Genomic DNA, 26,976 nt, shown 5'->3' with positions numbered 1-26,976 from the left:
CACAAAATGTGGTTCATATTGCCAGCCTGCCCAATCCTGGAGGCCCGTGCAAGCCAAGTGTGTGGGTCACATTGTACAAGAACAAAGAACATTAGTCATTGACAATTATGGGGTCAGCACAAAGGGGACAGAAAAAAAGGTTATGATGGGAGTCAGAGGAGGATGAGGAGAAGCCAGCTTCAATGCAGATGAGAAGCAGGGGATGTGAATTCCCCACAACAAAATGTCATAAGCTCTCAGACGCAAGTCTGTACTAATGTGATTAGCTGCTCATGATTACATGTCTGTGATTACATAAAAACGCTTTATGGATATTAACAAGCCGAAATGCCCCCACAACCCTCATCTCATATGCTGTACAGAGGCTCTTGGAGAAGATTCTTGACAATGCAGCAACTTCACAGTGCAGCAACTGCTTGAACATGTAATAGATTTGTTGTGACATAGTGTGCACACAGAGTACAGGAAAAATCATGATAAGTAGAAGGACATACAGAAAGTTCCAGACCACTAGTGAGAGTAAGAAATGCACTGATATTACAAGCCTGGTCAACAGATATTAAATTCTGTACTATTTTGTACATTAAGAACTCATTTTGTGAATTTAGGCATCACAAAATGCCTAAAAAAGTGAAAAAAGTGTATTTAGGCATCACAAAATGAATAGCATAATAAATATTAAAATGTTGAGATCTGCTAAACATTAGGCTACATTTAACAAAGTTACTAAAATTAAAGAAATAATATATTAATTTTAAATATTAACTTCAAGTGAGCCTAAGATGACTACAAAGGTCATTTAAATGTAAAATAATAATAATAATAAAATAAATACAGTTTTCTAATAGACTTTTATTAGAAAGACATTGTATACTTTTCTATTCCCAATTTCAATAAAATGTCTAATAAATGTAAATATAAATATAAAAACAAGTGATATTAACATGCAAAAATATCTAAATATAAATTAAAAATTAAAAATAAATAAATTTATCCAAATATCCCAAATAAAGAAAGGAATATTGCCAATAACTGTTATGGTAACGATATTTTGCGCACCACTAATCTCGCAATGTTGAAAAAATAAAATTCTAATAATAATTCAATTCAATAAAAATTTTAAGTACAATAAATTATTTATTTTGTGGTTGCACACTACATGACATTGAAATGCACCAGTGATCATGTGATGCATGCTGGTCCTGCAGGCTTTAATCTTGTCTTGACGATGAGGTCATTCTCAAAGCAGCGATATTAAAAGGTGTAAGTGGCGTGGGAGGATGACATACTCACACGTATGATGGTTCAAATAGCATTTATGGCTGCCCTTCAGTCAAGGACACTGGATGATCTTGTCATCAGATGACAGCACTGTATCCTGGCCACAGCTGAGAGTTTGGGGACCTGCCTACGGTCCTGCGATCGACCGCCATAATTAAGCTATTAATCTCACATCATTAACCTCCGCTGACCAGTTTTTTTTAATTCATTACTGTGATATTGCCGTTCTGCCTTATGCGAACCTTCTGCTCTCTCAGTTTCTCCTTTTCGCCGGCTCTCCTCTGGTGTCTGTCATTGAAGGATCACAGCTTGGGACTAACAAAATTACCTCGCAAGTGCCACTCGATTGAGGATACGGTTACTTTTAATTAAAAAGAATCAATTTCTATTCCTGTCAATTTCACTCAGTGACCATATGGACACTTGAAAACACAATCCAATTTGCTGCCGATCACCGATTCAGCCCTGCCCAGCCCGCCAGGAAAACAATAGCTTGCTTAATTGATTTATAGAGGTGGTCCTCTACATAGCGCTCCAAGATAGAATGTAAAGGGTCCTCATTTGCAAGCGCTTCACAATACCTAAGTGCTCCACTAACAGTAAGCCATATGTGTGGGTTGTCAGACAGGATTTTATTTTGTACCGAATATAAAGAATTAGCTCAACTGGGAGAAAAATTAAAGCTCAGGTGGGATTTTAAGGCACCTTCAGTTTTTGCTGAAAGAACTGAATTACCACAAACTTTCTTGCCATTAGAGAGCAGGGAGGGATAGGACGGAAAAGGGGTCGATATATGGACAGATGGCTGCAAGCTGCCTCTCGCAACATATAGAGACAAATAGCATCAGAAAAATTCCACTGCAAATGGAAAAAAAAAATAAAAAAGTAATTTGACAAGTTCAGCTAAATCAGATAAATGCAACAAGACCTTGAAGAAACCTTGTACTAGCACATTTTTAGCAGCATCCTTTAGAAATGCTGTATCAAGGCCTGTAGGTCCAGTAAGACATTACACAACACTGAAAGTAGGCCTGCAGGTTCAAGTTGTGATAAACTACATTTTTTAGTAGTGTGACCATAGGCTGTTTTAAAGGGCACCTATTATGCCCCTTTTTATAACATGTAATATAAGTCTCAGGTGTCCCCAGAATGTGTCTGTGAAGTTTCAGCTCTAAATCATTTATTATATCATTTTGAAAATGCTTATTTTGAGTGGAAGCAGAAACAGGTTGTATTTTTGTGCTGTGCCTTTACAACTCGTACCTCAGATACTCTGCCAAAAAAACATCTGTTTGGTTTTGATTATCATACTATTGTGCTGAAATCATGCATTTTAAAGCCATATCAGTTTAAATTTCTGATATAGGGTTTTCTGAGCACAAATCCAAAGCAAGCGCACAGAAAGCGGCTATCACACAGCATGTGAGTACTAAACCAAGTTCTCTTTCATGTCTTATTGCACCTAAATGGTCAAATACACACAAATGTATGTTAAAAACACACACGTTACAAAAACAGTCAGTTATGTTTGTGAAGGTAAACTGCTGGGAAAGAAATTGCATGTTTATATTAGACCTGTGTATTAAGTGACAGCAGCTTAATACTGCTGTCTATACTGATAATATGACCCAAACAAAATAAAACTAACAAAAAAAATAAAATAAAAACGTTTAAATCGCTCTCTGCTCATGAATGAATCATTTCTGTAGCTCTAAGGAGACAACATTTATTTCTTGAATGCTGCTTTTAAATACTCTAGCGCAGAGGAGGGCCATATACTGAACACTTTCATCCGGCCCGCGAGGGAGTTTTTTAAAAATGCTACATTTGAGTAACGGTTTTGGTTCAGAATTACTCATTTGATGTAATACAAGCGAACGCCATTTGATGGCAGTATAGCACGCGGTACAGTAGATGTACTCGGCAAGTAATTCGGATGTTAATGAGTGAAAATGAGTGTGGTGAAAAAAGAAAAGTGGACTCTGAATGTCGTGTGTTCAAGGAAGAATGGACAACAAAATACTTCTTCACCAATATCGGACAGAAGGCGGTATGTCTAATATGCCAAGAAAGTATTGCGGTTTTTAAAGACTACAACCTCAGTCGTCATTTTTCAAGCAAGCATTATGCTGTCAATCTATCACTTGCAGAAAAGGCGAACAAGGCTTTAAAACTTGCCACAAACTTAAAAACCCAGTGAAATACATATACGAAACAGTGCTCTATTCAAGAATCTGTAACGAAAGCTAGTTATGTAGTGGCACATCAAATTGCAAAGCACAGCAAGCCTTTTTCGGATGGAGAATTTGTGAAAGACTGTATGGTGGAGACTGCTGACATACTTTGTCCTGGTTCTAAAAGTCAGTTTGAGAAAATGAGCTTATTGCGGAGAACAATTACCAGGTGCGTGGAAGTAATTGCAGAGGAGCTGCTCTCCGAATAAAAAAAAGCGGACGGCTTCAGTCTTTTTTCTATCACACTTGACACTCAAAGACACTCAAAGTACTGACATCAAAGACACTGCTCAACTTTTGATTTTTGTCAGAGGAATAAACGAAAATTTTGAAATAACAGAAGAACTCCTCGGGATGGAATCAATAATGGGAACGACCAGGGGCGTGGATTTGTAACCTGTAAAACCTGTAAAAACACTGGACTGCTAAAAAGGTTACAAGACAAAGTAAAAGACGAAACCCTGAACTCAGAAGAACTGATATTTCTTCACTGCATCATACACCAGGAAGCCTTGTGTAAAAGTATGTTGAAGCTAGAAAATGTTGTCAAAGTGGTTGTTAAGCTTGTCAACTTTATACGGGCAAGAGCGCTGAACCACCGACAGTTCATTCAGCTGCTTAACGAAACGGACAAAGTCTTGACAAAGTCTCGGCAATGTGTTTCACCGTGTCTGGGAGCTAAAAGGTGAGATAGCAACGTTCCTCAATATGATTGGCAAAACTGACGACTTCCCCGAATTACAAGACACAGACTGGCTGGCCGACCTCGCATTCGGTGTTGACACACTGACGCAGCTGAACGATCTCAATTTGAGACTTCAGGGAAAGGACGTTTTTGTGCACGAACTGTACAGCACGTGAAAGCGTCAAGGCCAAACTTGTACTGTTCTCCAGACAGATATCCAGCCGAGAATTCGCTCATTTTCCTACACTGACCGGACTAAGCACACCAATAACACAGTCTTGCATTGACAGGTACAGCAGCACTTTGATCAACCTGCATTCAGAATTTTCCCGTCGCTTCACAGACTTTGCAAAAATTAAGACTGAGCTTGAATTGTCTCATACCCCCTATCTTTTGACAGTGAGAAAGCACCACCAGACACACAACTGGAACTCATCGACATGCAGTGTGACAGTACTTTGAAGGAGAAGTTTCAGACAGCACCAGTTAACCAGCTTTATGCGTCACTGGATGAAAAAAAAAATCCCAAACATTAAAAAACATGCCCAAAGAATGCTTGTTTTATTTGGATCCACATATGTATGTGAACAAACCTACTCAGTCATGAACTACAACAAATCCCACAGCAGATCAAATTTAACAAATGGCAACTTGTCAGCTATCCTGAGGATCTCTCCATCAAAGATCACTCCAGACTTTGACACCCTTGCAAGGAGAAGGGACCAGGCTCATTGTTCACATTAACACACTCATATCCACGACTAAGGTTCTCCTTCAGTTTTTAATCAGACAGTTTTATGATGACTGATATGTACATACTAATAGCAGTGCAAATGAAATTGTCTGTTGCAAATTTGACTAAATAATAAATATTAAATAAGAATTTTAGTTTAATGATAACGCGACAAATGTTTCTGTCAGATAATATATGTTTCATGCATACCTCCACTGTAAATAAAAGTTCTTTTATCAAGGATTTAGCATGCGGCCCTTCACTTGGTCTGCAAAACTTGATGTGGCCCTCTGGTCTAAAAAGTTTGCCCAACTCTGCTCTAGCGTGAAGATAGACATCAGGGGTCGTATTACAGAAAGATCCTAACTTTAAAATTTGGTAACCATGGTAATTTCAGTTAGGACCACATTTAGGAAAAAAGCTATTACAGAACAGCATTTCCTAAGTGCGTTATCTTATCTTAACAACAGATAGGAAAGGGGTATTACAGAAACGTCCTAACTTGACAAAAAACCCTAAAAACTGTCTTAACTTTAGGACAACCCCACAGCTGTCCTAACTTCAAAATTATTTGAAAGCTAACGGAAAAAGCATGTTACGGAGCATTACTGGTTGTAGTGCAAGTGAATAATGCCTATAATGCAAGTGAATAATCGCTAGCTCGACGTCCCGGGGCTATTGTGTTTTACAATCGGGCTACCAAAATGTATGCACATCATTTTATGGCTTAATATGTTACTATAGATATTGCCCAACCCCACTAATACGGTGTTCATTTTACTTTTGCAGTTCTTAAAAAGTCATAAATTGCCTTAAATTGATTTTTAAAAATTCTGCAGATACCCTGTAAATAGTAAAATAAAAATCTTTCCTTGCTATTCGTTGATATTTGTGTATTGAAAATGTTTTTGATTGACATTTATGGTCTTTTTTTATTTGGGCTAGTTAAATAAATTTTCGGGCTACCAGAATCTGAAGAGTACCTGCCCGAAGGGCTACCAGGGATTTTGTGAGCCCTGAACATGGCGGATTGTGTGCAGTTCACTCAGGGTGGGGTCTCTGCTAATACGACAGTGTCCTTGTTATGTTACATTTTACAGATTCTGCAAATGGCTTATGATTTATTTTTTAGGATTTAAAAAAAAAAAAAAGGAGCAGGCAGATTTTTATCATTATAGAGTGGTTGTGTTCACACACTGCCAACACACATTTATGCCCAAAGAACATGTAAAAGTGAATTTTGCATAATAGGTGCCTTTTGAACAAAATAACTTTTCAAGCAACAAGCTACTTTTTCGAACAAGCTGGAAGCTATTTTTCTTACACCTCAAAAAGAAAATGAAAAAGATTGTTTTGTAACACTGTATTGCGTACAAGTTTACAGTCGAGATATTCAAGGTAATGCTCAAACATGCTTTACCTACTTTGTTTACGCTCTCAAATGAAGTATTGCGAGGTCCAATTTATTAGGTTTGTTCAAGTGGTTCTTTTAAATGAACCAGTTCAAAAATGATACACAATTTATTTCAGTCCCTGTACTGATGCTTCTATAATAATTTACGCCTGCTTTTTTTGCAGTGGTATAAAAAATAATGCTTCTTTTCATTACATAAATCGTGCTGTTTTCAGAGGTTGCAAGATAAACACTTCCTAGCAGATGGATGGATGGATAGATAGATGGATAGATAGATAGAGACCAAATCTGTGACATTGAATTTCAGCGTATTTCTTGACAAAACTTTGCATCTCCAATTGATCTTTTGGACAGTTACTAATTAGTTTACTTCTTTCAGCTGAAAGAAAGACCACTTCTTAAAGACTGGAAGAGACTGTTATGTAAACCCTAGACACCATGTCTGGAGGAAGCAGCTATGAAGAAGACCCCAATGAAGCAATCTGGGTGGCTTTAAATCACACAAATGAGACATAACTACCTAAACAAGGCTCGAGGAACAGCCCTCAGTCTCCTCGCAGGAGCTCCTTTGCCATCTGAGTAATTTTGACTTCTGTGAGCATTCAGAATAAGAAGGTGCCTTAATTTTTCATCCGTCTGATTTAGGTAGAATCTGTTACCATGGTGATCAACGTTCACAACGCCCCACCCTGTAGTTCTGGCTCCACTGCCCTATAATTCAGAGCGTTGCAAAGCCAGTTCTTTCATGTTGAGCAACTCAACCCTCTCTGATTACAGACAACAACACAAAAAAGACTATTCGTGGCAGTCAATATTTAACCTCCCCTCTATTTTTTAAGTTTTATTTGTTTGAACATCTTTACAAAGTATTTATACCAAAGAAGCATCACCGTAAAGCAGTATAACACTGGGATTTAGGTGTCTGAAACCTTAAGTATAGTCAAATCTAGAGCAAAGCTCCCGGAGACTCGTTCTCAAACCATCAACAGCACCTACAGCAGCTGGTCTACAGCAGCATGTGATGACACTAATGAGGGTGCTGTGTTAATGTGCTAGACATGAAGAGGGAGAATGCTGAACAAAACACACAAAACTCAAGATAGGAATAAGCAAAAAATGTCAAAAGTTTGTTGACAGTGTGACAACGACTGTCTTTATTCTGGTTAGGCGCATGTAACCTGTTTTTCATTGGGATGCACTGGTATTAAAATTCAAACAATCATTATTTCCATGTTATTAGCGATAACTGATAAATAGTCAATATTAAAATTCTACACTGTTTTAGTCTAAATAAATACAAGAATAAGACACTAAAATCAATAATTCATAAGTCAGTGTTTCAGACGAATGTTAGATTATAGCAAAGTTAATCTGCATATAAAAAAATAATTAAATATACAATGTCATATTTGATATACAATGCATCTCTGAATTACACAGCAAAACAGGAAAATCAAGACTGTAAAAACAAATATGGTAAGACGTGGTCACAGTAGCAAAATGTCAGCAAAAATACTGGTGTAAACAGCAAATGTGTGTGTAAGATTTCAACAAAATTAAATCTAATGTGAAACTCGGATGGGAAAATATTTAGCCTAAATCAAAATTCAGACTGTTTACAATCATATTGCAAAGGACTAAATTTTGCCCACAGAATTTCCTCGTACAAAAGTACATGTAAATTGTATTTGGAAGTTATAATAATATTTATATTATATTTTGAAAAATGATTACGAAGATGATTTTTTAGGCATAAACTGCACATGCATTAAGAAAGTCAATTTTGGCTGCATGTTCAATTCATGTTTCAAGCTTGTGTTCTGCTAGCAGATTGTGGTGCCATCCCAAAGAAGCACTAAGTCACTTTAATTGACCTTTACCTTGACTGTTCCCTGCTAGTGAAAAAAATATACAAAATTAAAACTATACATTTAGGCTACAGCATTAGACTAACAGCACTTCAGAACACTTACTGTTCATACAGTTGCACTTTTTTGGTTTAATTGCATCTATTGTCTTCATTTGTCAGTCGCTTTGGATAAAAGCATCTGCTAAATAATTAAATGTGAATGTAAAATTAAGAATTTCTCATCAAATGTTTCATTTGAATAAAAGAACGACTGATTTGATGACATGCTTCAGATTCGAAACACTTGAGATACTAAAGTGCTTCTTTACATTTTTTAAAATACATTCAGAGTTACTTTGCATCAGAGATCGTTTTGTCTTCATCGAGAAAGCAGAGGCAAGATTTTCAATCACAAAGGCTTTGCGACTTTAAAAGTGGCATCAGAAGTCAAGAGAAGAAGCTTTCTGAACGGCAGAAAGATTTAAAAGTTAAGCGAAGCAAGTGAAAAAGAAAGTCGGCGGGCAAGCCGATGCGAGAGAGAGAGGCCTAATGGAATTACAACAGCCTTGTGACAGCGGTGCAGACGGGTCACATGGTGAATTAAATGGCTCTCTGACCCATGCCAGAACTGAGCCTTGACCCCCGCTCGACCCGTGGCACCCACAACATTGCCATGTCACTCATGCCGCATCTCAGCGATCCACACGCTCATTCACAAGGACAATAAAGCAGTGTGGCCCACGAGAACGGCTTTCTGATCAACGGAATTGCATCGCTCATCTAAAAGCCAGCGAAAGTTCAGGTGAACGGTTTATTTGAATTTCGGGTTCATATCGTGCCACGCGAGTGAAGCATCAGTGTGCTCGCTCATGCCTGCAAACAATTCCACAATGCAATGCACTTCCAATTTCACAAGGTACAGGAAAAGGCACGGGAAAAAATGACTAGTCAGCTGAAGTGTTGTACTTACTGTCTGCCTGAGAGGAGAATTGCACGCAGCTCAGCAGTAGCAGAAGAGGAAGCCCAATGGGCAGGAGGGGCACGGACGTGCAAATATTAGGCACCATGTTCCAGGTTGGCACTGCTCCCCCTCGGTCCCCGCTCTGCTCTCGCAGCTCTCACGCAATCATAGACTAAAACCTGAGGAACACAGAGACAAACACGTGTTAGCATTTGAGTCAAGGTAGGACAAACAGGCATGTACACTATTGAGTGCGGGCGTGATGAATTGAGTGGTCTGTCTAGGGGCAACAGGGTTAATGAGGTAAGCAACTGCTCTTTTATCAAAGTAAACTAAACCCATAATCTGCTGCCAGTTAGCTAAATATCAAAAGGACAAGAGAGAATTGGGAATTCCCAATAACCGGCCGCCACTGAAGGTGCCCATTAAGATTGTAAAGTGGCTCTGTTCAGATGGCTCCGGATCTCCTGAAGTGTGGAGGTAATACAGTATAGCCACACACACACACACACACACACACAGCTCCCTAAGGATGAATGCTGGTTTAAATCAGCCCTCACAATATCCGAGGTCTATGAGGTCTATGAGCTAAAATATAGGGAAGATATGTTGAAACTGCAGCTTGTCGAGCTAAACTGCTCAAATTTAAAGTAATTAAACTTGTCACGCTGAACGTCTTTCCAGAGGTTACTGACAAAAAGTTGCAAAATACATTGAAGTACAATGTGTTGGGTAAAATCATACAGTAAATGTCAAATGTTTAAAGTACATTTTAAATCTCTTTTTTTTATCTCTCACTCATTTCATATGTTGACTAACATACTAAAGCATGTCAAGTATGATTCGAATTTTAACTGTAGTGTGTTATTCAGTATTACATTTAAAGTTAATATATTTTAAAATATTGCAAAAATATTTACATACAGGTTTCAATAGAAATGACATTAAAATATTCTTTGTTTACCATAAATGCTTGTCAGTACATTTCGCAGAATTCCATATTTCAAACACAACAGAAGGAATTATCAAATTATATATAAAGATATAAGTGGGTCAAAAACACTCCAAAGTTCAGCTAATTGGACTTATTACAAATTTAAACTATAATTCATTTTAATTTAACTGCAATTAACCTTCAATTAAGTGTCCGAAAACATTGCGTCTGCCACTTTGACATCAATGCGTTCACTTGTCTGATCTTATCAGTTTAATCATTTCCACCGTGTGAGTGGCCGGTGATTTTAACAAGCAAGGATGTGAATAGAACAAAAACAAAGGCTCAAGTCTCAAGTGAGAAATACTCAATTCACCTGAGGAGGTGTTGACTAGCCAATTATTAACACACTGATTTCGGATGCATGTTGGATGCGTGCTGATATGCCTGGCTGCCGTGTTTACGAGAGAGTGCCAAAAGAAACAATGAACAAACAGATCCTAACAGGGAGGTGTTTAAAGAGTGTTTATTTTTTCATCCAAAAGGCTTTTTGCTAATCTTTCTTGACAAGAGGGTTTGTGTTCTAAAATAACAAGAGACGACGTACATGTTGAGTCATTGCTCAGTTATACCAAAACACCTGGAGGGGTTTCAGCACTGCAGCAATCATTCTAGTAATAAGCCTTCACTACCTTTGGAGGCATATCAAAAAATAGCAGTTGATTAGGTCACCAATAGAGAGGGAAAATCGAGACAAGCATTGCACTTCGAGCATCTACATTTGGAAAACACTGATCCACTTTTTAATACATTCCTCAAAGTCAAAAAACCTATCATTTAAAACCTGCCTGCCAATCACCGAGCTCTTACACCACGCCTGACTTGTTTGTTCGGGCCGAGGTTATGGAGAGAACGAGTAAATAAACTGATAACAGCACAATAGCATAGCGAACATATACATCATGTGAGATGTACCCAAGGATCAGTGATATTGCACAATAAACCCAGATCAAACAATCATCAATCTCATTACGCTGTTGAAAAGTCACGGTTTCGTTTTAGAAAACTAGCGTCCACTACTCAAATTTATTGTGTTTTTAGCATGAATCCAGTGGATTATTAAGGAATATTATCTGAATAAGGATCATCATTGAACAAATGCCACTTGCAGTTATTCATGTGCATCTTTTATCGTGTGAAATTTATGTTTAAATGCTCATACTTACAGATTGCTTTATCAAAAATGTGAATTGGCAGAAGTAGCAGGAGGCAAAAGGACAAAAATGTGCAAGGATACTTGACACTGTGAGTAATATTTCACCCCAGAAGCAAAAGAAAAAATAAAATAAAATACAATGTTTTTTGAATAAAGCAACTGAAGCATATTTTAGGAACATGATTATATATTTTCATTATGGAATAATTGTCATGAAAATTAAGCACATATACCTCTTCAAATTCCCATTAATGTAAAGCAAAAACACTGAATTTTTTTTGTTTGTTTTTTACATAAAATGCATGTAAATCATCCTGTCCAGACAGCAAGATTTATTTAATTAAAACTGCATAATATACACTTTCTATAAAGCTGAATTTTCAGCAGCCATGACTCCACTCTTCAGTGTAAACATGATCCTTCAGAAATCATTCTAATATGCTGATTTGGTGCTCAAGAAACCTTTATTATAATCAATGTTGATTTATAACATTGATCAATTTAATGCATCTTTGCTGCTCAAAAGTAATGGGGTTTTTTTTGGGGGGGGGGGGGGTTCTGTCTTTTACTGACCTTAACTGGTAGATAATACAAACTCAGACATTACCCTACAGATCAATCCGTGACTAGCAATTTTGCATTGTGACATGCTAATATGTCATCGTAACTAAGCAAAGGTTCATTACTCCTGCCTCTGTAGAGAGTCTCATCAGTGTGAACGACCCAGGAATCACGTCTTAGGTCCACTGTGTTCCTACCGTCAAGGATAAATAAACACTTCTCTCCTTGTCACTCTTCAGGCACATCTCCTTCCAACCGCTCCAACGCCAGTGATTGCTTTTTCCTTAATGGCCCATCCAGAGATAAAGACAACAGGAGATCTATGGCAGAGCCTTGTGTAGACAACCTTATTGACGTCTTATGGAAGATAAAGCTGAGTCCTTACAACAAGACCTGTGTTGAAGAAAATTGTCCGACACCATAAACAGCACGGGCCACGGCTCCTGCTTTAGTCTGGTCGGTGATTTCGACTACAGCGCTGATGTTCAAGTTTAATTTTTCATACTTTGACAAGTTTATAAAACATATGACCCAAGAGAAAGTCTTAGATAACTTCGAGAGCAAACAGGAGACGGTAAATCTGGTGAAATCAAATAAAAGTGGAAGGTAAGCAAATTACTTGGTGCTACACTTCATGTGGGAGACGATTTCTCTTGACACAGAGGTCTGCACTGCAAAATAACAACAACAACAACATGCTCGAGTTCAGCTTATAACAACCTTTTATGCTCACAAGCTTTCAGATAAATGATTCTTTTCATTGATAAAGTGGAAACATCTAGCAAATGTAAATTAGCAAATAATGTAAAAAACAATGAGAAACAAATTAGCATTTGTTGAGGAAAATTTTTATGCTAAAACATACCACCAAAATATCAGGATGGTTACCATTTTGTAAAATTATACATTTTACTAGTTTAATTTTCAGATTATTAGACAAAACGGTACATAATACAATCAGTCGTTATCATATTGGCTACAAAATTCATATCAGTGCATCCGTAATAGTGATTTATTTTAAGCAAGACCAAGACTATATCCAGATGCACTGGTATATAGTGCTTGACATTTAAACTCTTTCACTGCGTGTTTATATCTCCATCAAAAAATTCTGTGTTTACATTAAAAGTATTACATTAAGCCCTCAAGTACAGTGTGATGGAATGTAATATGACTCATTTGAAAAATGTATCGGCCTTGAGTATTGTCACGCCAACAGTAAACATGAGACGTAAATAGAAAGGCAATCTTTAAGGTCTCTTTTGTGAGTAGTTCCCTCAGTCCTTTCCATCATGATGTGAGCCTGCAATCACATTTGAATCTTAGATAGATGGCATCAAATGTGGTGACAGCTCAGTCATTTATTCAGTATAAATGCCAATAAAAAGGAGCAAAAGCTCTCTGAATAAGACATAACCAGAAGATTTACTGTCATACTTTGAAGATTACCAAAAGGCTTCTCATTCCATCCTGCAGCCACAAATCAATTGCAGAGTAATTCAACAGAAATGAGATGTACTACACACACAGCGAAACACACACTGAAGCAACGCTTGATGTGGAATTCGCTGTTGAGTTATTATTGATGTCACAGCATGAAGCAAAGGTGCAAATGTATTGTGCAAAGAGGTTTTGTGAACAAAAAAATCATTTATCTAATGAGAATGCCAAATATGACCCAAGATACATGACCTCACACAGCGGGGTTTGAATAGATGTGACTGGATAAGTACTAAAGACAGTTGTAAGCAAAATATACATGAAATTGGACTCTGAAGTTGGACTATTGGTTACTAGATGAATAATCTAAAGGTTCTGGCCAGCAGTTCAACCTTCAGTTACTTCTTAAACTTCAAAACAAACATACAAACACAAAAGTATACCAAGAGATAAAGAGTCAACTAGCTACATACTTGATGTGCAACAGGTTATTTTTACTGAAAACTGCAAAGAATCTCAGCTGATTATAAACCTGGAGTTGAACACAAAACGAGCTCAATCAAAGCCGACAGCACTACGTATAAGACAAAGAAACACAATGCCTCTGAATCCCCCACAGCCTGCTAAGTTTACCCTCAGCATCGGCACCGGTGCTCAATCCACACACAAACAAACAGAGGGCATGTCAACAGAGACCTGTGACACCTGAATCAATACTGCCGGAGACTAAATAAGCACATCTTGACAATGAAACACTTCATTAGAACAAAATGCCTCTTAAATATGGAATCTGACATTTTTAAAGTCGTTTTCATGTCAAAGAGGTGAATACTAGAGTTGGGCTATATGCTCCATAGTCATATCATTCCATTGTCAGCCTGTGAGATCGCCGATACACGATATTATCGCGCTAATTTATTTAATAATTTACTTCGTTTAATAGCCGGAGAGTGAACCAATTTCAGGGTAAGGCTAAAAAAGGCAAATGTTAGTGTAATCTATTAACTAAATATATAAAATATTTTTAATATGACAGATTTGTATTTAACATGATAACAATTTGATAGAAACATTGTAACTTACTGATTATAATGCTTATATTTCCTCAGTTATCCAAACAGCAGCTACAGAAAACGAGGAAAGAATTAAATTACATTAATAAAATCATTATAAACAGTTAAGCTGTCTACACTGTATGATGAATAAATATCTTAAACTTACATCGCATGTACATCTGCACTTTGTTGTTTATGATGAAATCATTCGCGAGACAGCCGAATACAGTCAGCGAGCTTGCACTCAACAACAAAACTCTAGTGCTTCGGTGATGACTCATCTGAATGCCTCTGATTGGTCAATGCATTCATAAACTCAACTGAATCGCGTGCAATTGGTTATAATGCGCAACACTATAAAAACGCAGAAAAAGAAATATGATGGAACAAACAAGCCACAGGCGATATCTCTGACTACCGATGATACACAATACACAATCGTCTATTGGCACAACCCTAGTGAATACTCACAACAATTTGTCAAAAACATATCTGGATACATAATTTAACCCTAAATCAATAGAACATATAAAGAAATAATAGTTTGCTTTAAAAAACAAAGCTTCTTTTCAGGACCATTAAATATTATGTATTTTTATTGTGACATTCTTTTTTTCTGAATGTGACTCACCCAAATGTTTGTCATTGGCCAAAAGTTCAAGCTGCTTGGTCATTGAATTATATTCTTTGAGCAAAACTCATTGAAAAATTCTAGGAGATTAAAAACAGCCCTTTAAGAAGGAACGTTTCCAATAGAAACAGATATTTCACTTTATCAACCAATCATCAGCACCACATCCTCCATCACTGCTGAAGACACAGCATGAGAGCGAGAGCTGCAAAGTCGAACATCTATCTGAAAACTAAGACCTAATCAATCTTCAGACAAGTGACTCTAAAGAAAGTAACAGAGAATGGCATAAAGCCTGAAGTTAGCAATTACAAACGCAGGTGGCTTTCTTCAAGTCTCCAGTCCAGCCCTGAAACACAATCCTTTGTAGAAACTCAGGTGGGGCAAGAATTTGGTTCACAATACTGGTTTTCTGGTCACGTTTGTGAAAAAAAAAAATACTCTTGATAATGTGCAAACGTTCTCCTTGACTGGAAGGGATGCAAGACCCATTGTTTTCTGAGGGCGTAAGTCCTTCACCGGGTTAAGACAAAGATGGGATTAACCGTAGGAGGCCTGTTAGCATACACTGCACCAATTTTTAGTAGGGGAACATTCTAAAGGATGAAAACAGGATGATCGCCATGGGAAAACAGGTTAACCTGGGAGTCATTATCTCCTCTAATTACGCAGCAAATAAGGCAAATGAGATTTCACAGGTACAACTCATCCATTTACACAGCTGGATATGAAGATCAGGCAGTGGAGGAACACCTTATCAGGTTTTAGGTTGACTCAAGGACTCGCAAACAAACAAATCTCATAATCAAACCGCCATTCATTCTGCAAACTACGCCAAACATCTGCTTCCTGCCGAGCAAGTCATACAGGTGTGGGCAAGCTGTGGATGCATCTCGCTGTGGGGTCCGCTGCCTTTCTCTCTTTCCGTCTCTCGGCTCAACAACAGACAGCTGTGGCAGATGGAGCTATATCCCCATCGGTCTCGTGAGGCTCCGGATTTAAAATGTAAAAGAGCAAGCAGCGATTGGGAGGAGGAAGAGGCGATGTCACAGGGCAGCAGACGTCAGGGACGACTGTCATGAGAGCACAAGTCTAATTCAAGCACTAACAGACTTCTCGTCCAAGACAAACCAACAAACCGCAGACCGGCGAGGTGGCAAGTGGCTGCTTCTTGAACACGCCTGTAACCAGGGGACAGAATTTAAATGAGGCTCAGCTTCCAAGAAGTTGGCAGATCAGACTCGATATGGGTTATTAGCTGCCTTTCTGAAGAGAAACCAACATGGAGGCAAGCTGGGGAGCTCCATTAGCATTCAGGGGTGAATCATACAAGCCTGTGGTGTTGCTTCCCACCAGTGAGAGCGACAGGTAAGGGAACGTGTTCTGTTCCCTTATTTCATGCAGATGAAGTCATTAGTTTCTTTCACTCCAACTTGGCGATGGTTGTAACTAACGGGGCAGTGCACAGCGAAGCTGAGAAGAAGAAGAGAGGGATTAGCCTGATAGTTGCTTTTCACTGAAACTCTCCACAGCATAAAGGGTTTCTCTGACAGCTTGTGACTCACTTTGACCACGACAGGCAAATTACCCAGGGTTTCACTTGAAAGGAACGAGATCAAAAGAGCCACCATAGCCTCCGTCTCCAAAGCAGAGTCAATGTGCTTTTCTGCAAAATGGGTTTATACTGCCACACTGTTTCCCTCCCCATCAGTGCTATAAAAGAATTGAAGGACCGCTTTGAGACAAAAGGTGAAACCTCTCACTCAAATTATAATAACAGCTACAACCTGCCAATTGAATTTGAGCTGATGTACTCAAAAAAAAATCAGATGTGATTGAAGAACAACAGTACGAGACAAGGTCAATCAATTATACCACTTAAATGTGCACTTGGTTGACAAAACAAGCCATTGAACCACAAACACACCCGCTTATAACTTTGAGGTGCACATCATGACCATTAGGGATGGGACACAAAGGCGCACTACTAATAACCCTTAACCTAGATTTGTTTTTTGAGCGCAATTGCCCTGCTCCTCAATTAAAAAAAATAAATAAAATAGCCTACTTCTAAAAACCATCTTAAGACTCTGAACCTGGTCCAATCCGGCAACTATCCTGCAGAGTTTAGCTCCAATCCTAATTAAACACACCTAAATCAGCTAATCAGGGTATTCAGGCATATTAGAAGCTTCCAGGCAAGTGTTTTTGGGCAGGACCATCAGCAGGACATTGGCCCTTCTTGTATAGTTTTGGGCACCACTGGTCTAGCTGTTTTTGAAAATAAAAATGCAGAAAGTACTTCTACTCGGGGTCACGTAAACCCAGATGGTCCAGAGTAATTACACCAGACAGATAGATTAAAAAAAAAACATCGTTTTTAATCAGTAAGTACCTAAAAGATAGATTCTGCTTAATATTTCACCTTGAAGCCCTCAGTGTTGTCGGTAAAGGGGTGACCGTCTGTTTAGCTGACAGCCGACATCTGACAACATCCTCCCTATTTTCAGTTTGAGATGCTGTGAATCTTGAGGGTAAAGACTATTTCACATCTCAGCCATTACCTGGCAAAAATAGAAATCCTTCCATCTGCTTGGCCGAGACATGCCGGCACTGTAATGTGTCGTATGAAATAGATTGTCCGGAACCTGACATAAAATCCATCTTGTTTAGGTCATCCATCTACTACTTCGCTATCCATCTCCCGCCTCTTCCACACTGTCTAGACCTTCTTTTCCCACTCGGTGCTCTTCGATTTTCACTCCTCTGCACTCACTGCTACATACACCCACCCACCCCCTCACCCCCAGCAGGGTGGATGTACCTGCAGTAAAAACAGTTCTCAGACTATCAATTACCTCTTCAACAGACACGCAATGTTGGCCCTCATCTCAAACAGGTTCTGCAGCTCTGCCAACAGAACAACATGCACAGACTCATGTTTAAGCAAACACTGTTCATGAGAAACACCCACATTTACTTACGAACACCAGGTTGTTTGCATCACTGCAATGTACTGTATAAAAAAAAAAAGAAAAAAAAAAAAAGTGAAGGTAGGACACTCCACATTGTATAAAATAAATGAACAAGAATGCAGATATGTGAGCTGAAGCAAATAAATGTGTCACCGGACACCCTTTGTTTAGGGTTGTTCAATGGACCTAGCATGAGAGTTGCAGCAAGAGGGACCAAGTAAAAAACAAAAAAATAAAAAAATCCCAGCTCCTGTCAGGTCAGAAAATGGCCAAGATGTCTTTGTGTCACACTGGGATTTTAGTTCTCAGAGACAGGGATTTGTCCACATCCCAACTATGGTGTTCACATGGTTTAGTGTCAAAATGTCAATGTTCATTAGGATCTGATTATCCAGTAATGTTTGAGGATGCCACATGTCACTAAATGACAGAATCCCACCCATCAACATAAAGGACATCTTGTCTAATCATTATTCAGTCTAAAATGGAATAAAGAGTTTTAAAAAAGGAAAACAAATGCAGAAGTCAGAATCAAATGTAAATATGATACCCAAAGATTTCAAACTATAAATAAAAGCAATACAAATACTATAAGTCTGCTTTTTCATAGGTAAATGGGTCAATGGCATGACACTCATTTCTGTTTGGACCTCTTTACTTATTTAAAAAATGCATTTCACCCAATGATTTGAATGTGCCTCATCTATGATAAACATGTTTTGTTTTTGTTTTTTTTTCTTATAAATATCTGAATTATATTTCATTTTGATATTTTAGGGGACATAAAGTTAAAAATGGTAAAATAAAGAAAATACTTTAAATAAAAACTAGGTTTTTAAAAAGATTTTTCCTTTATCTTAGACACTCATATACGTTATTGACTTCAGATTTCAAGAAATACTATAAAAACGGTCAGCAAATGTTAACTGGAAAACAATGTCAAAGTTTAAGACAACTTCTAAAGCCCAGATACAGGTACATCTCAAAAAATTAGAATATCGTGAAAAACTGCATTTTTATTTTTTTAAACTTTTTTAAAACTGCATTTAACTTATTTCAAAAAGTGAAACTTTCATATATCTTTTAGATTAGTAAAGTAAGACATTTCAAAAAAAAAAAATTAATTTTTTTTTAATTTTGATGATTAAAGCTTACAGCTCATGAAAGTCAAAATCCAGTATCTCAAAATATTAGAATATTTTCTAAGATCAATCAAAAAAAGGATTTGCAAAGCAGTAAAGTTCAAGTTCTTTAAAGTATGTTCATTTATGCACTCAATACTTTGTCGGGGCTCCTTTAGCACAAACTCCAGCATCAGTGAGGAATGGCATGGAAGCGATCAGCCTGTGGCTCTGCTGAGGCACTATTGAGCCTTCAGCTCATCTGTATTGTCGGATCGACTGTTTCTCATCTTTCTCTTGAAAATATACCATAGATTCCATATGGGGTTCAGGTCAGGCATGTTGGCTGGCCAATCAAACACAGTAATATCATGGTCAACAAACCACGTGGTTTTGGCACTGTGGGCAGGTGCTAAAGTCCTGCTGGAAAAGCAAATCAGCATCTCCATAAAGCTTGTCAGCAGATGGAAGCATAAAGTGCTCCCAAATCTCCTGGTAGGCGGCTGCATTGACTCTGGACTTGATAAAATACAATCGACCAACACCAGCAGACGTCACGGCACCCCAAATCATCACTGACTGTGGAAACTTCAAACTGGACTTGCTTGGGTTCTGTGCCTCTCCAGTCTTCCTCCAGACATTGATTTCCAAATGAAATGCAAACTTTAAATTTATCTGAAAAGAGGACTTTGGACCACTGAGCAACAGTCCAGTTCTTTTTCTCCTTAGCCCAGGTAAGATGCTTCTGACGTTGTTTCTGTTTCAGAAGTGGCTTGGTAGCCCTTTTCCTGAAGACGTCTGAGCTTGGTGACTCTTGATGCACTGATTCCAGCTTCAATCCACTCCTTGTGAAACTCTCCCAAGTGTTTGAATCAGCTTTGCTTGACAGTATTCTCAAGCTTGTGGCCATCCCTGTTGCTTGTGCACCTTTTCCTGCCCAATTTCTTCCTTCCAGTCAACTTTGTATTTAATATGCTTTGATACAGCACTCTGTGAACAGCCACACCTTTCAGTAATGACCCTCTGTGACTTACCCTCTTTGTGGAGGGTGTCAATGTTCGTCTTCTGGACCATTGCCAAGTCAGCGGTCTCCCCCATTATTGTGGTTTCAAAGAACAAGAGACACCCTGAATGTATACTGTAGAGATGGTCGTTTAATGAAACTCAAATATAAATATTCTAATATTTTGAGATACTGGATTTTGACTTTCATGAGCTGTAAGCTCTAATCATCAAAATTAAAGCAAAAAAAACTTTTGAAATATCTTACTTTACATGTTATGAATGTAAAATATATATGAAAGTTTCACTTTTTGAAATAAGTTACAAAAAAATGCAGTTTTTCACGGTATTCAATTTTTTTTAGATGTACCTGTAGATCTCCAAAGCACTTACTTAAGCATATGATTCTGCTTTCAATGCAAAGTCTAGCTGCCCAGCTCTTGAGATTTAGATGTTTGCTTTCTTTTCATATTATAGTTACGCTCCTCACAATCCCAATCTACTCACTAACAGCTTGCCAGGAAAACTAGCTAAATCACTTTTATTTACTAGGGCAGGGGGATCTCCATTAGCGGGAAGATTTACATGGAAACAAACTAAGGATTAGCAATCCCATTAGCAAGCCGAGTCCGTCCTCTGGTTTTTGAGTGTGGGATGCTTTAGCTAAGATAAGATTCATGGAGGGCACCGAGCTCTCCAGTACATTCATCCAATTCACGCCATCTGTCGGGTATGGCACCTTTGCACAAAACGATCTTCTAAATTGTGAAAAGATTTTGGGTTCCTAAAGGCGTAAAGTGTTTGTTAAGGTAAATGTTGTGAGGTTTTTGTTGTCAGATGTCATTGCCTCAAGATATAATTCATACCCAGAGCTACCGAAAACGGAAAATAAAGACATCATGCTAACGAAATGAATTCATTCTCATTTGAATATCCAAAACAAGTCATCAAATTCCGGGATCTTGCTGTGCAAAGCATTCTGGGGAAGGGAGGAGGATGACTAAAGCAGGGGAAAGAGCCACTCATGAAAACTAATGCTGTTGATACCAAATGACATTGCTGTTGCACGGTGGGGTTGTAGGTAAATTCAATTGTCTAGCAAAGAAATTAAATGTTTTCTCATTCACAAACAGAGCGTCATATACCCTAAAGGTAATATAAAGCAATTGAACAAACTGCTCTGACAGGTATTACCCTCACACTATTATTAGTTGTGGCTCCTGAGGTGTGTGCGCTTTGGCCAGTATTGTCTACACCTGTAATAATGGTGTTGGGTTTGAAAAAGCTTCGGAAAATTTGGTTCAGCAAACCTCCTAAAGTCTTTGCCTTATACAAAGACAAGACTCCTTGCATCACTTTTTGTGACAGCTGCAATTTTTCACAACAGAGATCAAATAAAACCACCAAAAGTTTAGAGACATTAAAACCTACATATTTACATACAATCTGTTTCTTACGCAACGTTTGCCTCTGCCATTACGCAATTGCAAAGTACTAACATTTGAATTTTAACATGCAGAGTACAGAGGTCCCCTCAAACCACTTATTTGAAGTCTCTAGTCATGCAAAGACCTGGGAATATCATCGACGGACCACTCACTGACCGTTATTACAAACATTTAGACTCCGCCAAATGGAGGTGTTTCAATCAGCACGTCCATAACAAGATAATTTAGGAGCAAAACGAGCTCCTGTGTACGCAGGGTAATGTCTTTAATAAAGAGGATTTGTGCGGTTATTTCAGATCTATCTCTCATAATATTAAATGTGTCATAAAATTTAATTTGTACTCTGAATAGTGGATTTGACTTTTGCTGTTTGGATGAATATTAACAGGCGTAAAATATGGATATTTGAGTGGTGAGCACTTGGAGTTAGAGACGCATGTTTGTGAATGCTAATTACTTCAACGCTCTCAAAGAGAAATTATTTGAACAACAGAGGTAATCACACCCTATTCAATGAAGTGCTGATGACAAAAAGAGGAGCTTTACTCTAAACAAAAGACACCCTCTTTAAAAAAAAAGCATTCTTTAAAAGATACGATACCAACTTGTATTGCTCTTAATTTAAGAGTGTGGCTAATCAGTAAACTATGAGGTCAGTGTTACTACAGCTGTGATGTTTCTCAAATCCAAATGTAGCCCTTAGATCTCACATGCATCGTTCCAGCCCTGTCTCAGCAAAACTGCACCATCTCACGGTGGCTGCCAGAGACAGTAACCAATAATGTACGACAGGACTTAATAATAAGGGCGGCCTGCTGGCCCGAGGCCAATGAGAGATCGTTTTGGGCAAGTTAATGGAATATACACTTATCTCTATTGGATAATAATAATAATTATTATTATTATTATTATAATAAAATAATCAGCAAAAGTATTTATAAAGAGTTTTCATGGATATATTATAGCTGTATATTTTCTAGCTGTTGAAAATATATTTAAAAGAAGAAGAAAATAGACTTTGAAATTTATATAAATTATAAATTAATAAATAAAATATATATATTTTTTTAATTTAAAGAAACATGAAAATATTATTTTTATATTTTTTTAAATATTATTTTTATTATTATTATAATATTATAATATGAAAAATGTAAACAGTTTTTCTGGAGCACAAAAAAGGGAGAAAATAAAATGTGTAATTTTTTGTGGGCCAGTGAAAATGTTGGCCGACCAAGTAAGATCTAAACTACTGGCTCGACCAGGCTAACAGAAAATATCTTTATTGCTGAACCCTCTTTGGAGACCCAAACACTCACGGTGCCTCATTTCCCAGAGATTCTCTCCATATCCCAGAGAAATCCCAGAGATTCACTGAATGACAATGACGATACCGTCATGACCCACTAGACTTTCTCTCAATAGACGAACCATGAATGGAAATGCGGAACACTGAATAACAGAAACTCTTAAGTGAATACCTGACACGAGACGTATAAATGACAAGGAATTTCTTTAAATGTATGCCAGATATCACACAGCACACATGTTTATATAAACCAGCTAAATGAGGAGGAAAGTCTATTCAACTGTCATTTCAACGTCACTCATCTGGGAAAACCGGTTTACATTATTTGTTTTAGCTAACAGTCATAGCAAGGATAAATACATTTAATTATACAAAATTATCATTCTAATCAAACTTCAATTACACTTATTCAACTACACTTTACTCATAAAGACCTACATCAAAGTAGCACTGCAACATTTTTTAAATAATCTGACATTCCAGTGGAACCAGCAAATGAATTTATTCGAAATAAAATAACAATATTGATTTTATTCCACTCAAAATTTAAACCGCCACCTTCAAACACAAAAAATGGCACCACAAGAACATTATTTATCATGTTGTATGTTGAGACCTTCACTATTTGGTGTGATCCCACACTTTACTGAGAAGAGCAGCTGGCCACACGACTGTGACAGAGCTGTAAAAGAAGAATTTCAGGTCACCAGCCTGTATGTGGGAGGTCAAGAGTGACAGACGAGGGGGTCGGCCACTACAGATAAGACCAAAAACTCCTGTTGGGCTCCTGTTTTCTGGGTTTTTTTTAATGCAGAGGTGGGCAAGTAGATGCAAAGATCAGAGTGGTTTTGATTCAAGAAACTTTTCCTTTAAAAAGCTTTTATCAGGCTCTGTTCTCAACCCCCCCCGCCCCGCCCCGCCCCGCCCCGTTTAAGAGTTGCAAGTCTGTGCCGGTGAATGATTAACAATCACAAGAGACAGCAATGGTTAAAATTGTGCACAACTTTGAGAGAGCAACTCTCGGTTCTCTGAGGCACAGCCCCAGGAGGTCTCAGCTTTTCATGCTAAACAAAGCGAGACAGGCGTGCTATCTTTACACTCTGTTCCTTCCCAACTTTCCACCTTCAGAAAACTAAGAGGGAAAGAAGCCACTGGAAGCACCTTTTTTCCTGATAAAGACGCACCCAAAGTTGAGCAAGGAACCTATTGTGTAACCCCCACTTTGCTCATTGTATTGAGCTACCGCAGAAAGGTGAAAGAGCCAAACTCACATTAATTTCACAGGGATGTTTTTTAAAATGGTTCCGGCTTTCATAAATATATCTCAAGCAGACAAAAGCTAATTTTCATCCGTCTCCATTAGCATCTGGAGTTATAAGGGAGACGGCCATTTCAACAATGCTACAACTCACAGCAAAGCCTATAATTTTCTTCTTTCACCTTTAATCAATGGTGTAGTCTCTCCTGAACTGACAAAAAAAAAAGGAACTTGCCGGGCCATAAACCATCCAGAACGTTAAGACAGGATCAGGCAGGGAGATAAAGACAACTAAGACAACTGGAAAAACGGGTTGTTTGGCCTGAGACTTCATGTGGTCTCACAGCAGGGTCTCTCACGTCATATCAGTGGTAGCTAGGGGACACTCGACGGCTCTCTATTCAAAGTCCACTGAAAAAAACAAAAACAAAGGAGGGCTCACACCAGACAGGGGCAATGTGCCAAAGAGGTAGCCAATAGAGCCAAAGTAAAAGTATTGTTTTGGTTTAACAAGTGACAATAAAAGGACAAAAGAGAGAGGGAAAAAAGTCCTTTGGAAGAAGCAGAAAAAACCGCCGCAATAGTGAAACAAAGTTAAGACAAAGTTAAAAGATTAAGAGACTCCTTTAAGGCAAGTACATTTTAAAAATTACCAGTGTAAGAGAAAGAAAAAGTGATCTATGTATTTTTTGTAAAGAAAAAAATATATATATAACTTAGATTACTGCAAGTGTTGATTTAACTTACCCATTACAATATATAGAAAATATCCAGAGGAAATGTGAGAAAAAGTAATCCTTTACTTAAATCCTGAATGTTTTCTTCTTCCCTTGACTGTTATTCCCAAAAGCGATTGCCAAAATATTCAAATCCTTACGCACGTTTCATCCAGGTGGGGAGATCCTTATTAACGGCTTCAAGTGGAACAGAATACACAGAGCTTTTTTTCCTTGATATTCAATCCGGTAAGTGTATAACTGACATCAAACGAGTCGTGTTTTTATCCACAGTTCATAAATGTTAACTTGTTTCAGTAGTTTTCCCCAGTGGTGTGGTAAAACTCTTGTTGATTGTGGAGAGAGATGATTGTAGTCCTTCCTGAGGGAAGCTTCTTCACACACTGTCTGTGAACAGTGAGTGGGCGTCAGTCTGGGTGGAGCCAGTGTGATGTCAAGAACAGGGGCTAGCAGAGTACTTTCCTTGCAAATGGACTAAAGGGTTGTTTTTACTCACCTGTGTGTAAAGGTTGTACGTGCTTGCCCGTGTGTTCACTGACTCATCAGGAACCTTGCCAGGACTTAAATGTTAATGTTTAATCGTGTTACGATGGAATCATGATTTGATACGTCATGTGGAGAGAATTTGGAAATAAAATGCTATGCCTGAACTTTAAATTGGGTCAACAATTTAAGATAAACTGCCAAAAAATATAAACAATATAAATAAAAAATAAATGTATAATAAACATGACAACAAATGTAATGCACTTAAAAATGTATTTAAATGTTGAGAGAGAAAGAAAGAAAGAAAGAAAGAAAGAAAGAAAGAAAGAAAGAAAGAAAGAAAGAAAGAAAGAAACTACAAATAACGAATCAAATGAAAACAGTGAAAGAAGCAAATTAATTAACAAAAAAGAGTGAAACAAAGGAAGAAAGAAAGCAGAAAATAAAGAAAGAAAGAAAGAAAAAGAAAGAAAGAAAGAAAGAAAGAAAGAAAGAAAGAAAGAAAGAAAGAAAGAAAGAAAGAAAGAAAAGAGCAAACAAAAAATACCCTAAACAAACGTTAAAATAGAGAAAAGAAAGAACAAGAGAACAATTAAATGAAATTAAAGAAACTAAGCGAAATAAAAAAGAAAGCGTGAAAGAATGAGCAAAATAGAGGGTGAAGGATAGAACAAAAGAACAGAAAAGAACATATAAACAACCAAAAGAGCAAACAAGCAAGACACAAAACTCGAAATAATGAAAAACAGAATAAGCAAATGAAGAAATTAATGGAAGAAAGAGAGAAAAAGAGCAAAATAAATAGTGGAAAGAGTAAAATAAAATAAAATAAAAATAAAAGACAAAACAAAGCTTGTTTAAGCATTATTCTAATAAGTATAAGGTTATAGTAACTAGGGGTGTGCCATATCATACCGTCCACGATAATACCGGTATACATTTTTACATGATAAAAAAAGTGTCATATCGCGATACAGGGGCATAGCCATCATTTCAAAAGTGGGGGGGGCGGAATGTCTAGTGTTATACCGGTTCTTTTTTTCAGTTAACCCTTGTCTAATTGACAGGTTTTATTTTTAATCATACCTTTTTGCTTAATATGCTTTATGATTATATTGTTATATATGATTATAAAACAGAAGGAAAGAAAGAGAGAAAAAAGAAAAAGAAAGAAATACAACAGCTTGTCACTGGGACAGTACCATTAAAAGGACATCTTTGTACCTTATTTACCCCAAAAAGTTTCATAGTTGTACATTACGGTACATATTGGTACTCTATATGTGCACCTTTTTGAGTATAAGTTACAAAGATGTCCTTTTAAGGCTACTATTGTTTACATATTTCAAATAGTATTTTGTGTGTGTTGTATGTACAGTACATGGCACACAGTAATGGATACTTGCACATTCACATACTCCTTTATTCTGTTCTGTTCTATTATACATTAGTCTGATTAGTCTATGTTAAAAGGTATAAGAAATATCTTATCATAGACAATGCTGTAAATAATCTTTACCTCTGAAGCCTCACTGAAACTTTCTGCCTCATTCACTCTCAGCTCTGAATTCACTTCTGCCTCTGTCTACAGCAAATAAAGTAGTGTTTGAAACATGTACATACAGGGAATAGTGACATACAGAAGA

The 26,976-nt window shown here is 37.6% G+C and overlaps 1 protein-coding gene across 2 annotated transcripts in view; it reads right to left on the bottom strand.

Annotated features, from left to right (window-relative positions):
• Window positions 1-25,250, bottom strand: part of LOC306881721 (receptor-type tyrosine-protein phosphatase F-like) — a 161,886-nt gene extending 136,636 nt beyond the window's left edge. For both annotated transcript variants that reach the window (XM_079435952.1, XM_079435951.1), the window contains exons 1-2: window positions 24,855-25,250; window positions 9,167-9,336 (exon numbers count right to left, since the gene is read on the bottom strand). In XM_079435952.1, the coding sequence (XP_079292078.1) occupies window positions 9,167-9,263 (97 nt within the window). In that variant the 5' untranslated portion in view covers window positions 9,264-9,336; window positions 24,855-25,250. The remainder of the gene's footprint in view (window positions 1-9,166; window positions 9,337-24,854) is intronic.
• Window positions 25,251-26,976: the final 1,726 nt, after the last annotated feature.

This window comes from Barbus barbus, assembly GCF_936440315.1.
Source record: "Barbus barbus genome assembly, chromosome: 15".
NCBI lineage: Eukaryota > Metazoa > Chordata > Actinopteri > Cypriniformes > Cyprinidae > Barbus > Barbus barbus.
Note: the sequence above shows the minus strand (reverse complement) of the source record. Positions and strands in the feature narration are given on the sequence as shown.